This window comes from Bemisia tabaci, chromosome 6, assembly GCF_918797505.1.
Source record: "Bemisia tabaci chromosome 6, PGI_BMITA_v3".
NCBI lineage: Eukaryota > Metazoa > Arthropoda > Insecta > Hemiptera > Aleyrodidae > Bemisia > Bemisia tabaci.
The window spans coordinates 50,018,764-50,034,520 of NC_092798.1; the positions used below are offsets into that span (position 1 = coordinate 50,018,764).

Sequence of the window (15,757 nt, forward strand, 5' to 3'; positions counted from 1 at the left end):
GCAGACAATGTATGTAGCATTTATTTTCGTTTTCAAAAAAATCTTGGACTCTCTCTCAGGTAATTATGAACGCGTTCCAGATCTACATGCCTATCAACTCGTCATAAGAATAGTAGGAGGCCTGGCGAAACCCAGAAAAGTCCAGGATCACCAGAAATGAGATTAAAAAACGATGCATTGCGAAAAAGAATATATATGTTCTAAATCCAATTAATTCTTTATGCGTCTTTAAAAAGTTCCTCAACTCAAACGAAGCACATACATTTTATCATGTTTTTTTTTTTTAATTTGTTGTCGGACTGCGTGCTGCATTTGCTCATAAAATATAAAAAGTAAAAAGAAGGATGAGGGGCCTAGGCCTTATCAGTGGCATTCTTTGGTAACTAAAACGTCAAAATCAAATAAGATAATTTACAAAGTTTAAGGAGTGTGTCTTCTTTTTTAAAGCCATATCACTGAAAATTTATACTACTTGCAGTTGAATTGAGAGCATGTTTGCTACCCCTATCGTATTCCCCTTCCAGTTTTCAGTGGATATTCCCAAAGATCGAAATACGTATTACTAAAAACTACCAAATGTTATATAAACGTTTGTATTGCATATTCGACTAGGAAACATTTTGTAAGACTGCAAAAAGGGTACTCTACCTAGTTGGGAGTAAGTATTATAAAACTTGATTTTATATTTATTTGCATTCCTCAAATTGAATATAAAAATAACCACAAACTATAAGGGATGCTTGACTGAATTCACTTATCATATAATATGTATTAAACCTAAGATTTTGATACAGTAACTGCTTATCACAGGTATTTTATACGAACATAACTTCTAAAAGAAAAAGGAGAGCATATTTTTGATTTACCAAAGAAGGTTACTGGAATCATGAGGATCAATATCCATTTTTCATTGATTTCTTGCTGCATATTGCCCCAATAGAATATCTTTGCTTCCTGGAATTTATTTATCATTGTCAGTCATATTTCAATATTCTTAGACTACGGCCGACGCAATTTCAGATGATTGTGTGCCTTCGTTGGCAGCACTAAGACTTCTTCCAACCAGAGCTGATGCAATTCCAGATGTTTGTGTGTCTTCGTTGGCAGCGCTGAGACTTCTTCCGACCAGGGCTGATGCGATTCCAGATGTTTGTGTGTCTTCGTTGGCAGCACTGAGACTTCTTCCAACCAGGGCTGATGCAGATCCATATGTGTGCGCTTCTTCGTTGGCAGCACTCAAACTTCTTCCGACCAGGGCTGATGCGGATCCATATGTGTGCGCTTCATCGTTGGCAGCGCTCAAACTTCTTCCAACCAGAGCTGATGCGATTTCAGATGTTTGTGTGTCTTCGTTGGCAGCGCTCAAACTTCTTCCAACCAGGGCTGATGCGGATCCATATGTGTGCGCTTCCTCGTTGGCAGCGCTGAGACTTCTTCCGACCAGGGCTGATGCGATTTCAGATGTCTGTGTGTCTTCGTTGGCAGCACTGAGACTTCTTCCAACCAGGGCCGATGCGATTCCAGATGTTTGTGTGCCTTCGTTGGCAGCACTGAGACTTCTTCCAACCAGGGCTGATGCGGATCCATATGTGTGCGCTTCTTCGTTGGCAGCGCTGAGACTTCTTCCGACCAGGGCTGATGCGATTCCAGATGTTTGTGTGTCTTCGTTTGCAGCACTGAGACTTCTTCCGACCAGGGCTGATGCGATTCCAGATGTTTTAGTGTCTTCATTGGCAGCGCTCAAACTTCTTCCAACCAGAGCTGATGCAATTCCAGATGTTTGTGTGTCTTCGTTGGCAGCGCTGAGACTTCTTCCGACCAGGGCTGATGCGGATCCATATGTGTGCGCTTCTTCGTTGGCAGCGCTCAAACTTCTTCCGACCAGGGCTGATGCGGATCCATATGTGTGCGCTTCTTCGTTGGCAGCGCTCAAACTTCTTCCGACCAGGGCTGATGCGGATCCATATGTGTGCGCTTCTTCGTTGGCAGCACTGAGACTTCTTCCGACCAGGGCTGATGCGATTCCAGATGTTTTAGTGTCTTCATTGGCAGCGCTCAAACTTCTTCCAACCAGAGCTGATGCAATTCCAGATGTTTGTGTGTCTTCGTTGGCAGCGCTGAGACTTCTTCCGACCAGGGCTGATGCGATTCCAGATGTTTGTGTGCCTTCGTTGGCAGCACTGAGACTTCTTCCAACCAGGGCTGATGCAGATCCATATGTGTGCGCTTTTTCGTTGGCAGCGCTCAAACTTCTTCCGACCAGGGCTGATGCGGATCCATATGTGTGCGCTTCTTCGTTGGCAGCACTGAGACTTCTTCCGACCAGGGCTGATGCGATTCCAGATGTTTTAGTGTCTTCATTGGCAGCGCTCAAACTTCTTCCAACCAGAGCTGATGCAATTCCAGATGTTTGTGTGTCTTCGTTGGCAGCGCTGAGACTTCTTCCGACCAGGGCTGATGCGATTCCAGATGTTTGTGTGCCTTCGTTGGCAGCACTGAGACTTCTTCCGACCAGGGCTGATGCGATTCCAGATGTTTTTGTGTCTTCATTGGCAGCGCTCAAACTTCTTCCAACCAGAGCTGATGCAATTCCAGATGTTTGTGTGTCTTCGTTGGCAGCACTGAGACTTCTTCCAACCAGGGCTGATGCGGATCCGTATGTGTGCGCTTCTTCGTTGGCAGCGCTGAGACTTCTTCCGACCAGGGCTGATGCGATTCCAGATGTTTGTGTGTCTTCGTTTGCAGCACTGAGACTTCTTCCAACCAGGGCCGATGCGATTCCAGATGTTTGCTTTTCATCGTTGGCAGCGCTCAAACTTCTTCTGAATAGTGCTGATGCAGTTTCAGATTTGTGCGTTCCTTCCGAAACGTGCTTATCTAAATCTACAGAGTTAAGGTCTCTTTTGGTTAGTTTGAGTTCAGGTTCTGTGGAATCTGGCGGGTTAGTTGCAGCCTCGCGCTCACTCTTGAGGTCATCCTTGGTGCTTTCGTTTTTTATGTCATCTTTGGCGTTGTTTTGCTTTGAGTCAGTTTTTTCTTTTTCTGATGATTTGTCTTCCGTGGCTTCGGGTTTCTCTTCGGGTGCTTCCTCGAGGTAAAACATGGGGGCATGTTTACCACTGATTCTTGAAGCGTGTCCTCGTCTTCTTGGCATGGACACCCTGACGCTTACGGAAATTTCAGGGATAGTCATTTCATCCATGTAATCAGAGTCCTCCTCTTTCAGGTCTTGCATTTTGAACTGTCCGGAAACCTCATCTTTCGAGGCTGGTCCTGATTTTTCTTCCTCCTTCACATCTTTAGAAGTTGGCTCAATGACGAATGTTGCTGGCATGGCAATTGCAAAGTGCGCCTGCAAAAATCAAACAAGTACTCTCAATCAGTTTTCTATGAGCCGGTAAATTTTAAAGGGATAAGTTTTGTATCATTTTCATCCTGCTATCAAGTAAATTCTACAGTTTGTTTAAAGTTTTACTAGGTGATGGTTTCAGGGAAAATTTAAAAAAAAAATCAGAAGGATACACCGAGAAAAAAGATTTGTAGAATTTACCATTTCCTCACGCTGTATTTCACACAGCGTCAATTCAGAATCAATTCTAATAGAAAAAGGTAAACGTTACTTTAAACTGGTACAGGTAACCATTCCTCTGACAAAATCGACTTTGAATTCACGCTGTGTAAAATACAGCGTGAAGGAATGGTAAATTCTACCAAGCTTTTTTCTCGGTGTAACATGCATGCAAGCGGTTTCATTGAGGATACTGTTGAAGTAAACGTTTCAATGTATAACTTAGGCAAATTGTCATGGTAGAGTTTCTAAAACTACGTTTGGGGTTCCTGTAGCTGAAACAGGCTTTTTTTGCATGATGCATTTCATTTAGTTTTAATTCATTTATATACTTATTTTTTGTTTTTTCGTCGAGTTATAACTTCAAAAGCAAATTAAAGGACGTCATAAAAAAAACATAAAAAAACATTTTAAAACGCATCTATTTTCGTTTTAAAATTTGAATGGAAAACATTATGACCGGTAGTTTTATTTATATCGATCGCCAATGCACAAAACCACATATTTCCATTGCTATATTTAAAAATTTCTGCTCCTATCATAGTATTTTGAAGAGAAACGAGCCAACTTTAGAGCTTGGAATTCATTCAAAATATTCTGCCATCAGAGAAAATAAATCAAGGAAGTTTTCAAGAAATTACTTTGTCTAGCTTTCCTAAGAAAAATTAAAGTGAGGCAGAAAGTCCGCAGCGCCCCAAACGTAAATACGTGGTTTCGCGTTTTGGCCATCGGTATACTAAAATAATACACTTTCCCGAGTGCGGTTCATTTTTTACTTATTATATGTTTAAGTTTTATGGAAGATAGTGGAATTGTTGTTTAACATCTCTGCATAGTTTATAATTTGAAGTAGAGTAAAATCCAATAGGTACCTGTAAATAAGATAAAATGTTGAATTTTAAAAAAAAACATTAAGGGATTCAAAGCATATTCTGCACTTCCCATACGTAAATATACCCAGTGATTTGAATGATATTTTAAATTTGGTTTATGATACTCCTGATTTTCTATCCATTAGGAATAGATTCTTTATAAATTTCTACATTGTGGCTGCAATAGCGTGAGAAAGCCGTATCAGGAAGCCGATAGAAACGCCCGTAAAATATCGTATATGCAACAATAGTTGCCTCGTTCATAGTAGATGAGCCTTGCATGAATGAAGATGTTGCATGTGTGAGGAATTTGCGATTTGACTGTTGATTTTTATGTAAAATTTCGCGAGAAACACGATGGTGCCACTGGTTTTCTCTGAAATCAACTCCCAAGCTCAAAAAACCTCTCAAAGTAAGGCTAAAATGGAGGGGATATCCCACCCTACCTCAAGAGTCCACCTCTACATCAAGACAAACTCTCCATGCAAAGATAGGGAGCAAATACATTAGCAGTGATGCCGTGTTTTCAGTTTTAGAGTCCCCAAATGAAGTGGCAGCCCTGTCAATGTATTTGCTCCCCATCTTTGCATGGAGAGTTTGTCTTGATGTAGAGGTGGACTCTCAGGGTAGATTGGGATATCCCCTCCATTTTGGCCTCAACTTGAGAGCTTTTTTTGAGCTTGGGAGTTGATTTCGGAGAAAACCAGTGGCACCATCGTGTTTCTCGCGAACTTTTACTTAGGAATCAACAGTCAAATCGAAAATTCCTCAAACAAGCAACATCTCCATAACGTTAAACACAATGGGGCTGTTTGGGGCGCTTGAGCCAGCATTACGTAACAAATCCGGGCAGGAGTAAAAATTAATTTTGAAAAAAAACGTGCAAAAAATTGATAATTGTCTAAGTGCACATTTCCGGTGAAATTATGAATAAAAAAAAATCTAATAATGTATTTCACACCTTTGTTGATCTCTTTCTGTCGTATTTCAGCGATACATCTCCCCCCAAAAAACCTCAATTTTTTTTCAAGATGTCTTTTCAGCGTTTTTTTGAAAATTGCGAGAGGGGAGGGGGTCAGGCCAGCGTCACGTAATTCAAACGGGGGAGGGGGTGTAGGACTGCGTTACGGGTACGTTACAAGGGGGAGGAGAGTAAAAAAAATCGGGAAAAGAGCACTACATAATACTTAAACGATCCCTAAGGTAGGTAAGGGGTTTAGACTTCGCGTCAGGCTAGGACTGGCCATAAGGACAATCTGCCATTGGCAGATACGCCCCCTTGGTGCGCCAAAAACGCGCCTCTCTGACAGATAGCAAAATAAGAAGAGAAAAAAAATTACGACCGAGAATATATGCGGAAAATTTCTTAAATGAACGTAAGAAGAGAAAGTTAGGAGTAAAGAAAGGGGCTTTCACGCATGATAGTGGTGAACAGAGGTCCAAGAACTACTTTCTGAAGAGCAAACACTATTTTCTGTAAAATTGTCACCTTTTTGTCGACATACAGGCGCTTTATCACCCCCCCCTCCTTCATTCGCTCTGTGTAACCTCCTTAGAAGCGAGGGTCTGTTCGATTTTTAGACATACGCACCCTTTATAGACCTCTTGAGAGACCTTTAAACATATTTCTTCCTTTTCAAAATGACTATTGATTTGGACATACCATAGCATATCTCGGGCAAAATTAACCTTAATTTATTTCAAAATTCAAAATTGAGAGATCTAAAGTGTAAACGCGATACAACTATTCTCGCAAGATGGCTGTCCACATTGCATATGAAAAATGTAAGATGCGATGGCGTGAGTTGTGAACTCGCAATGCTCTGCTCTAGTTTAAAACAACATTACAAATAAGACAAACACAAACAAACACAACATGGAAATAGAGAGAGGGAAAGGATGCGCGTTAACGACGGCGCAGAGATACAACTATTCGTACTTCATGGACGTCCGTGCTGCATCTGAAAAATTGAAGGCGCGATGACGCGAAGCGTGAGTTTTCAATGATCTGCATATCGACGGTGAAACTACCAAACCACGTATCTCGGTTTGCGACGTCGCAGACTTCCTGTCATACTTTATTTTTTAAATGAAAAACTATTTAACATCCAGTCTTGAAAATTTCTGTGATTTTTCCTCTTCGTGCGGAGAAAATTCTGTGAAAATTTCAAGGAATGATATTGATTTGGTCTACTTCCAAAAAATAAAATGTGAGCGTAGATTTTTAAACACCGCAAACGAGATACGTGGTTTGGTAGTTTCACCGTCGATATGCTGCCAATGAGGTGTCGCTCAGATTCGGGAGAAAAGTTAAAAAAGAGGCCCGAACACATCTCTCCTACCTTCGGCTGTGTTATTCACATAGTGCTTGAAGCACCATTACGACTAAGACAAACGCAAACAAACACAATATGTAAATAAAGCGAGGGAAAGGATGCGCGTTGCTGACGGCGCAGAGATACAACTATTCGTACTTGCTGGACGTCCGTGCTGCATCCGAAAAATTGAAGGCGCGATGACGCGGAGCGTGAGTTCTCAATGCTCTGCTATATGCTGTCAATGAGGTGTTTCGGAAGAAAAGTTAAAAAAGAGGCCCGAACACATCTCTCCTACCTTCGGCTGTGTTATACACGTTCTTTCTTCTTTTTTCAGGTTCTTGTCTGATTCTTTTTTAGAATAGACTTGCAGACCCACGTCTTAAATCTCGTGTGAACCGCAGCACTGACTCGGTCCTTTTGGAAATAATGGTGCTTGGATGCGTCTAGTGACTTTAATTAGTCATGTTTTTTTTTTCAAATTCAGAAGTCTGTTGTTTACTTCGATGCGTTCAATTTTTCAATTTTTACTCTGTCCGATTAATAAACTTTGAGCCTGAAAATAGCGTAAACTTGTGCTGCTTTGCCAAAATTTTCTGAACCTCTCTCCACGTAGGGAATGTCCTACCAGAAATGTCAAATTACGCCCCTTGAACCAGCCAAGGGTCTACGCCCTCATATGCGAGCCAGTCCGACCCTACTTTGTGTGACACTTGCACAATGAGTTTGGTGGAGATGGTCTAACCCTGTGTGATGTCATCCAAAAATCCGTGCGAATTTAGAAACCTCTTGGTGTTGTTGGTGAATGTATCAGCAAAAATTACAAACGATTGATAAAAGAGGGGTTATCTACCAACGAATAATTTAGTTCATACTTGCGTGGCTGGTGCTTGATGAGGGGGAGAAATTCCGAATTTACAAGTTGTAATACTATTGTGAGGATACAGAATAAAGGAGGATAAAAAAATAACTTTCTTTGCTCTTAGTGCGGCGATGCATTTTTATCTTATTTTTTAAATAAATAATTTTTCACACTACTATGACCATCTGCGTGGAATTGGACATTCCTACATTTTGGTAAATTTAGAAGGACAGGGATTTTCCCCAGGTTGCATGAAAGATCGGAATCTGATTGTTCATCAAAAAATGATCCCAAAGAAAAATGGTTTAAGGACATTTTATCAACGATTTTTTGTCCGCGCACCTTTTTTGTCCAGTAGTTTACGCCCTTACGTAAAATAGCAACAGTGACTTGGTCCAAGCGTTATATTTTAGTTGGTATGTAAAGTTATATTGACAATATGGAAATGAGAAATTGAGAGGGAAGGAGATGTTGTTATGGTTGCTCATTTTCTAAATGAAATGTTATTACTTTCTCCTTTTGAATCATCTTTCAAAATTGTCATTGGTGAATATTATATATCTATTTGGTTTTATTTCTATCCCTAAAATATTCGATGTACAATATACCTTATATATGTATCGGTATTTTTTTTCTTTTTTTCTTTTTTCTTTTTTTCTTTTTTTCTTAACGAAATTATTACTTCATTTTGAAAACATTTATATTTTTAAAACGTGACACATATTTGTAAAACCTTTTCCAAGCGACATTAATCTCAATGAGCCGCAGTTGTGCCGACAGAAACTGCAAAAATGAGTGAAAGAGGGAAAAAACCAAGAAGTACGCAATCTTTAGTTTTAACCCATTTGAACATCGATCTTTTAGAGTCAAATACGTCAAATTTTAAGCGTTTCGTTGCGCGTACACCTTCTGCAGCACAATAAAAGCACAAAGCGTAAAAGAAAAAATTAAAGTGCTTTGGAAATCATTACACGGAACCACCAACATTTAAAAAACACACATTATATTATTATATTCTCCTTTGATAAATAGAAACATATTTTTTCCCCATCAATTTAAATGAGAATAATCAATGCAGAGTGAGCTAACATTTCAAAATCATAGGTTAAAAAACGCTGACTATGCGAATATAAATATTAAAGCCGAACAGAGCGGAGCGGCGCGCGTGCTGCCAGCGCGAGAGACTCACTGGCGCCTACAAACCTAAGTAGATACTCCACGCATTGCACAATGCTTGAAGTATCCACTTAGGTTTGTAGGCGCCAATGCGCGTTGCGCTGGCCGGTCGCTCGCCCGCCGTACAGTGGCGCCTGAAGAAACTATTTCACAACAGAGGTGTTGCACAGTATTATACGAAATTGAACGTATTAAGAATGACAGGCATCTTTCAGACCCAGAAGAAAAAGTTTGTACCTCTAACGTATTTTAATAGATGTAGCAATGAAGTTCGAAAAAATTTTCAGAAATTCGGTTACACGCTGGTGTTTCGAACTAAGCTCAAATCTTGTAAGTGCATTAAGAGTTATAACCGCCCTTCAAATAGAGAATTTGAGCAAGCTGGTATATACGAAGTTCAATGAAGTACATGTCCCGCAGTGTACGTTCGGAAAACTGAGAGGAATGTTCGAACTAGATTTAATGAACATCTCACCAAAAACACTCGAATATTTATAAACATATTGAAAAACACGGTCATGTAATTGGTAACCTTGTTACTAATGTATCTGTCTGTCATGTAACTAACGACTGTAAGCTTTTAAACACTCTCGAAAAATATGAGATCAGGAAAGCCATGCTAGATGGATCTCCTCTCCTTAATATATAACTAGATTTGAATTCAGCGGGCAATGCATTGATAGATCTCTGCTGCAACAGCGTACCCTAACCGTATTTAGTATTACCTCCTACATCTAAAAAAATGTCAAATTTTTCCAAATTTTATATTTCGTTATGTAACCTGTAAGTCTAAAAGGTGTTAAAGTTGTTTAACTTTATGATGTGACTTATGTGCCTGAAGATGAATCTTTGCATTCGAAAGGTCCTCGCACCATAAAATAAAGGAAGTATAACAAGGTATCAAGGCTACTATTTATTCCTCTCATTCTTATTTACCATTTAATCGGAATCTCAGAAGTCACCTTTTAACCACAGAATTGTTAAGGAAACATTTTAAAAGGAAAGAAAAGAGGGGACACTAATCTTGGTTTAAAACTTAAAACCAATTTTTATTAAATCTTAGGAATTTTATTGACTTAAAATGTGCTAGCAACACTGCTGAGAGCAAGCTTTAGGTACCAGTGATTTTTTTAGTTGACTCCTAAAAATTACGGCAAGATACCACCTTTTTAAAAATATAGAATGGTGTGACTAGAGGATAGTTCCATTTAGTTTGATAGGACTCTGATACCGAGACATATTGATTTCACTTATGAGAATATTTTTCTATCCGTTTTGTTGCAACTGAGTCTCTAACTTCTTGTCGTTGCTCTGTTGGCGTAAGGGTGTATATCTCAATTTACAGGTGAGTCCTGGAAAGCATAGCGTTATACGGAATTCAGGGTTCCCTGGAAATTGATGATAGAATTACGTCAGAGGCAAGACGATTTCAGCTTATAAATCACTCTTTCCCGTAATCCAATCTTTCGTACAGAATATTTAGACGTATTTATGCTAAAAAAGCCATCTGTTTGGGCTCGCATGCAACGTAGTTCCTTTCTGGCATAAATACGTCCATTTGACATTTTTTGCTAACATTTTGGCCAAAACCATTGAAAAATTCTAAAAAATTCAGCACTGCACGAATCCAGACGTCAACCAGCGTCAGACCATCTTCCGCGAACTCATGACGTTCGAGTTTTTTGCGGAGATTTTTTGGAGAGTACTGTCGATAGAACGAGGGAAAAGGTATACTGAATTTTGAGCAAACACTATTGGGCCCTCTTTTGATAAATAAAATGTGACAGAAGATTTACAACATCGCAGACCCTGACACATGGCTTTGTACTTCCGCCATCGACATACCCCCTTCCCCCTAGGTCGGCAAACTGATCATTGGACTTGATAGACAAAGCTATAGACAAAGCTATAGACAAAGCTATAGACAAAGAAGACAAAGGGAAAATGGAGCGAGCTATTGGTTGAAATGGGTGATTGTTGTAGACTGAGGGAGGAAATAATGGACTAGCTGTAGAATTCTTCGTGAGTTTCCATTATTATAAGTCAGTGTATTACTTGCCTCCTTTTTCCATTCGCAACCACCTGCTTCCTCCAATGGGTCAGTTGCGCTAGTCTCCGAATCGTGTTTTCATGCTTGATTCTTGACGATCAGCTGAAAATATTATCCGTCCAAACAGCAACTTTCTACGTTCAGTATCAACCGAGATATCGTACTTAGAAATATTCGGTTTATGACGTCATCCACCGCAGAAGTGGCACCCTTGGTTTCTTCCACCTTTCTTTCATTATCGGTCAGGGAGACGCATTTTTCCATTGATGACTAAACGTGAAACTCGGATGAAAGCAAGGTGGAAGAAACAAGGATGTCACTGCCGCGGTGGATGATGTCATAAACCAAATGTTTCAAAGCACGATATCTCGATTAATATTAAATGTGGAAAGTTGCTGTTTGGACAGATCTTATTCTTTTTAGCTGATTTATAAGAATCAAGCATCAAAACACGATTCTGTTACCAGCGCGACTGACCCATTGGATCCTTCCATTGTTTCTTTGTCCTCTTTATCTATTGCTTTGTCTACCAATTTCAATTAATATCAGCCGGTTGCTATACGCAAGATGTATAGCCAACTGAGTGGAATTTTCCTGACTAAACTCGTAAATCAAGCTCCCTTAAATTATGGTAAATACTGGAACAGAGAGTCAAGAATGATGGCACAGAGTCCTACAGCATTTCTACAGTCTTGTAGTATAGTATTGACGGTGATATGCGTTTCACGCCGACTGACCGACTGTACTGCGTTTGGCGCAATGCGAGAAGTATTCATGCACTCTTGTAGGCGCTAATATGGGCTTTACGCCGACCGCACTGTTTGGCGCAATGCGTGAAGTATTCCTATAGTCTTGCAGGCGCTAATATACGTACGTTTAACGCCGGCCGCACTGTGTTGCTCTGTCACACTGTCGACTCGGGCGCGATTATTCGAACTCGCGTTAATTAATAATCGTTGCATCTAATAATTTGCACATTTAGTAATTTTTGTGTTAATTTCGCAGTACTATTCAATCCGTCACGGCCATCAAAACGATGCACTCATCAAAATGCATCGGCGCCTTTTGTATTTGTTGCTCAGAAAATTATTCTAGTTTTGTCCGTCGTTAGTCGTATAATTTACTCGCCAAAATACATTGTTAAAAACTTAAATTGTTTCGCAATGGTAACATTTAAAATGTATTAGCTTAGAACAAACGTTAGCTACAAAGTCCCGGAGGGTTAGTTTTGACATTCAATTTTAAAGTGAAAACGAATGTGAATGAAAAATTCATAGCAGAGAGTGAAAGAAAATTTAAAATTTAGATATGAGAGTCTTAAAAAAAAATGTAAAGATTGCTACTGAATGATAATGTTCGTGGTGTGAGGTAGAAATATTGATGTGATGTTTAGAATTGATTCCTTGCGTTGTTGACAGAGTTCCATTCAGATAGTGTATGTTAAACATTTAGAAATTATTTACGAGCAAACGGTGACACATTGACTGCCCTTCTTCAGCTACCAGGTGATAGTGGAGAGAATGTGGCCCAATAATTTAGTTACAGGTTAGATTTACAAATGATGAATTAATGTAGTAATAGTATAGCAAGGCATTCCGAGAAAACTGCCAGAAAGGATATCGGAGATCAAGGAACATAAAGTGGGCATTGTTGTTTTGACGAAGTAATAGTATATTAAAATGTGTAATCAGAGTCGCGGCGTGAATGATCGATCATTGATACCTCCCCACTTGAAGCTATGGAAAATAATCTATTATTAAAATGTTCGATGCGAACGCCCAGTTTATCGATTATTTTCCAAAAATTAAAATGGCAGATCGATCGCTGTATCGCCAAGCACACCACGCCACTACGTGCAATGGAGCAACAATTGACTATGAGGCACTTAAGGGCTGATTTTAAAATTTAATTGAGGTTAGAGGGAAAGAAAGGTTCATACATTTTGGAGGTAATGAAATACAGAACATTAGATTTTGAAACGCCACAATAAGAAATGTATTTACATCAATTTTTCAAGTTGTAGAAAACCTAAGGTAATAGTTTCCAATTTTAAAGCATTTTAAAATTTAAAGATAGCTCACTGAATATTATTTTTGATGATACTGGGGTTGGAAGGTTGATTTGTTGTTTAGAAGTTGATTTAAGGTTTTAAGTAATTTTCAGCAGGAGTTCCATCAAAGGTAATATATTTATAAGAATTTCAAATTATCCTAAGCAAAAATGACTTTTTGGAGCTTCTTCTTGGACAATGAAGTGAAGGCTGGGAGATATTATTGTGACTAATTACTTTATGAAATTAATAAATAAATTGTAAACATATTTGTTTTGCCTCCGAAGCATCTATTGGCTACATGAGATCAAAAGTACGGTTGAAAATAAAATTTTGGGATGTCAGGGAAACGGTATGTAAATTTTGGGTGTATAAAATTAAAATTTTAATTAAATAAATTTTTAAAAAAACGCATTGTAATCTATTATTTTAGAAACTCTGATTTTCGAAGGCACCGAAAGTAATTTTTAACATACAATTTCAAGGTGTCAGGGAAATAGTACACTGAAAAAAAATGGGGTATATTTAACTATACTCTCACACAGTGATCCGAGTATGGTAATAAATACTACTATAATTCTGATTATTTTCACTGAATTGCATCACTTTGTAAAGAATCAAGTAGACTTATAGTAGATGGTACCCCCTCCTTTCAGTGTACGTATATTTTGGAAGTAAAAAAATTAAAATTTTATATAAATAAAATTGTGAATCGTTTTCTATTATGTTAATTTATTTTTTTTCGTCCTTCGGATGATCTTTTAACTATAATTTTAATCTATTATCTCAGATACTCTTCCTTCCGAAGGCGTCAAAAACATAAAAATTTAAGGTGTCAAGGAAAACATATATAAATTTTGAGAGTTTTTAAATAAATAAATTCATGGATCGTTTTCCGGTGTGTTAAATAATTTTCATGTGTCCTTTGGATGATCTCCTAACCGCAACGCATTTTAATCTATCATTTTAGAAACAATTTTATGATATTAAGCAATTAACCAGTCGTTGCTTTACCATACATTATTTCTAACTTATGTTAATTGTATATCGACGATGAAAGTCGGCAATCACATAACTTGGTTTGCGACGTCGCAGACCTCCTGTCATACTTTATTTTTTAAATGGAAAACTACTCAACGGCAATTCTTTAAAACTGTCATGATTTTTCTTCTCAATGCGAACAAAATTCTGCAAAAACTTCAAGAAATTTTATCAATTTGTTCTCCTTTAAAAAAATGTCGTAGAGGCGGAGATTTTCAGACACCGCAAACGAGTTATGTGATTGCCGACTTTCACCGTCGATATGTTTCCTCTAATTGGAAGTTACAATAAATAAAACTCTTTAAAAAATTTTAGGAACTCTAATTTTCGGGTGAACATTAATTAGAATCAGACACAGTTTTTGATATTAATTTTCGTGACTTACCTCAAGGACGACGATTGCAACGAGGCAGACTGATAGAGCTCGGATGGTAGCCATTGTGGTGCTGGCGCGTCGTTCGGCGAATCCATGCCACGCGACAGCAAAGGCTCGACATTTTATACCACCGTCGGGGCTCATCTTCTTCTTCTTTCGTTCCTCATCCTCGATCCTCATTTGCGGCCCCACGTCAAGCGACCTGTGATTAAAATTTTCCGAAGAGCCTCCGGGACGCGAGGCAAAGCGAGGGCACAAAAACTCGAAATTGCAAATGGCTGTTCTGCCGTGCTAAGGAAAAACGCCGCATGGACATTCGAGAGTTGCCAAATTTCCTTCGATGAAATGTTCATTTTTGAGGAGGTTATGATAATTTTTCCTTTAAATTTTCTGAATCTTTAGGTAAAATTGTTAACTATATTATCTGGAAATTGGGAGGAAAATATTCATAAATGTGCCAGGAAATTCGCGTTTTATGAAAGGAAATTTGGCAACGCCTGAAGGTTCAAACGGCGTTTTTCCTTGACGCTGCAGTGCGATACATATCTACTTTCCGCTGTTCGGCAAATGGCGGATACAGCGCACTGCCGCACAGTGGATCGAGTCAATCAGGAAGGTCGGACATGAAATTCTTGACTAAAACTGCACATTTTGATGTTTATTTCGTCACATTTTAAATTTCAAGGGGTGCTTTTAGAAGAAAATTTTACGAGGAAACCAACGGTACCACGGTGGAGTTATGAGCTTTTAAAGTTTTCCCAATTTTGTCCGACCTCTCCTACTAACTCGATCCACTGTGTGCCGTGAAACTGGAAAAAAACCTTACAGACTCTCGGAAATCGCCAAAATTCCTCCGAAAAAAAATTGATTTAGGAGGATGGTTATGAATGCTCACTCTTGAAATTTTGGGATATTTCAGATTAAATCTATGATAAAATTCCCTAACAAATTAGTAGAAAACTACTCACAAGGTTTCCCGAGAATTTATGTTTTATCGAACGAAATTTGGCAACGTCTGCAGGTTTACACGGAGTTTTCCCCTCGGCACGGCAATTTATGAAAAAAGTACCCTCGCTAACGAGTGCTGGATCTTTTTTGCGATCGACTTTTTTTTATTTTTTTATTTATTTTATTTATTTCAGAATCGACATGCGCATATGTCGATTGCGATGTTTCGAAACTTCCACTGTTGGTGTATCCTCGAAGAAAGTTAACTTTCCCTTTTTTTCCTAATTTTTCCAATAGATTTGGATTTGAGATTCAGAGAGGTGTGGAATTTTCCAGACCCTGCCCTCAGTCGTGCACTGCAATTCGAGATTTTAGAAGGGAAAAATCCTGGAACGAAAGTGTGTTGACAAACTAATGCATAGTTGCTCATTCTATGCGGTTTTGATATGGCATCGTGTATACCAATTGCCCCTCATCAGCTTGTTACCTTATAATTCTC

At 38.9% G+C, this 15,757-nt stretch overlaps 1 protein-coding gene across 2 annotated transcripts; it reads right to left on the reverse strand.

The window, feature by feature from the left end:
* LOC109034766 (uncharacterized) lies at nt 1-14,522 on the reverse strand. 2 transcript variants are annotated; one of them, XM_072301841.1, is made up of 3 exons: nt 14,320-14,522; nt 1,537-3,352; nt 1-1,032 (listed from the first exon to the last, which is right to left on the reverse strand). In XM_072301841.1, the coding sequence occupies exons 1-3, from the start codon at nt 14,488-14,490 to the stop codon at nt 995-997; spliced, it is 2,025 nt and encodes a 674-aa protein (XP_072157942.1). In that variant the 5' UTR covers nt 14,491-14,522; the 3' UTR covers nt 1-994. The 2 variants fall into 2 exon arrangements, with proteins under 2 accessions (XP_072157942.1, XP_018903624.2); XM_019048079.2 differs by having other exon boundaries at nt 1-3,352.
* Between the last annotated feature and the right edge of the window lie 1,235 nt (nt 14,523-15,757).

What these genes read in the sequence shown, in the direction of transcription:
- LOC109034766 (XM_019048079.2), bottom strand. Translation starts at nt 14,490, where the DNA reads ATGAGGATCGAGGATGAGGAACGAAAGAAGAAGAAGATGAGCCCCGAC. An exon ending in TTGCAATCGTCGTCCTTGAG is followed by an intron (nt 3,353 to 14,319) that starts GTAAGTCACGAA and finishes TGATTTTTGCAG; the next exon opens with GCGCACTTTGCAATTGCCAT.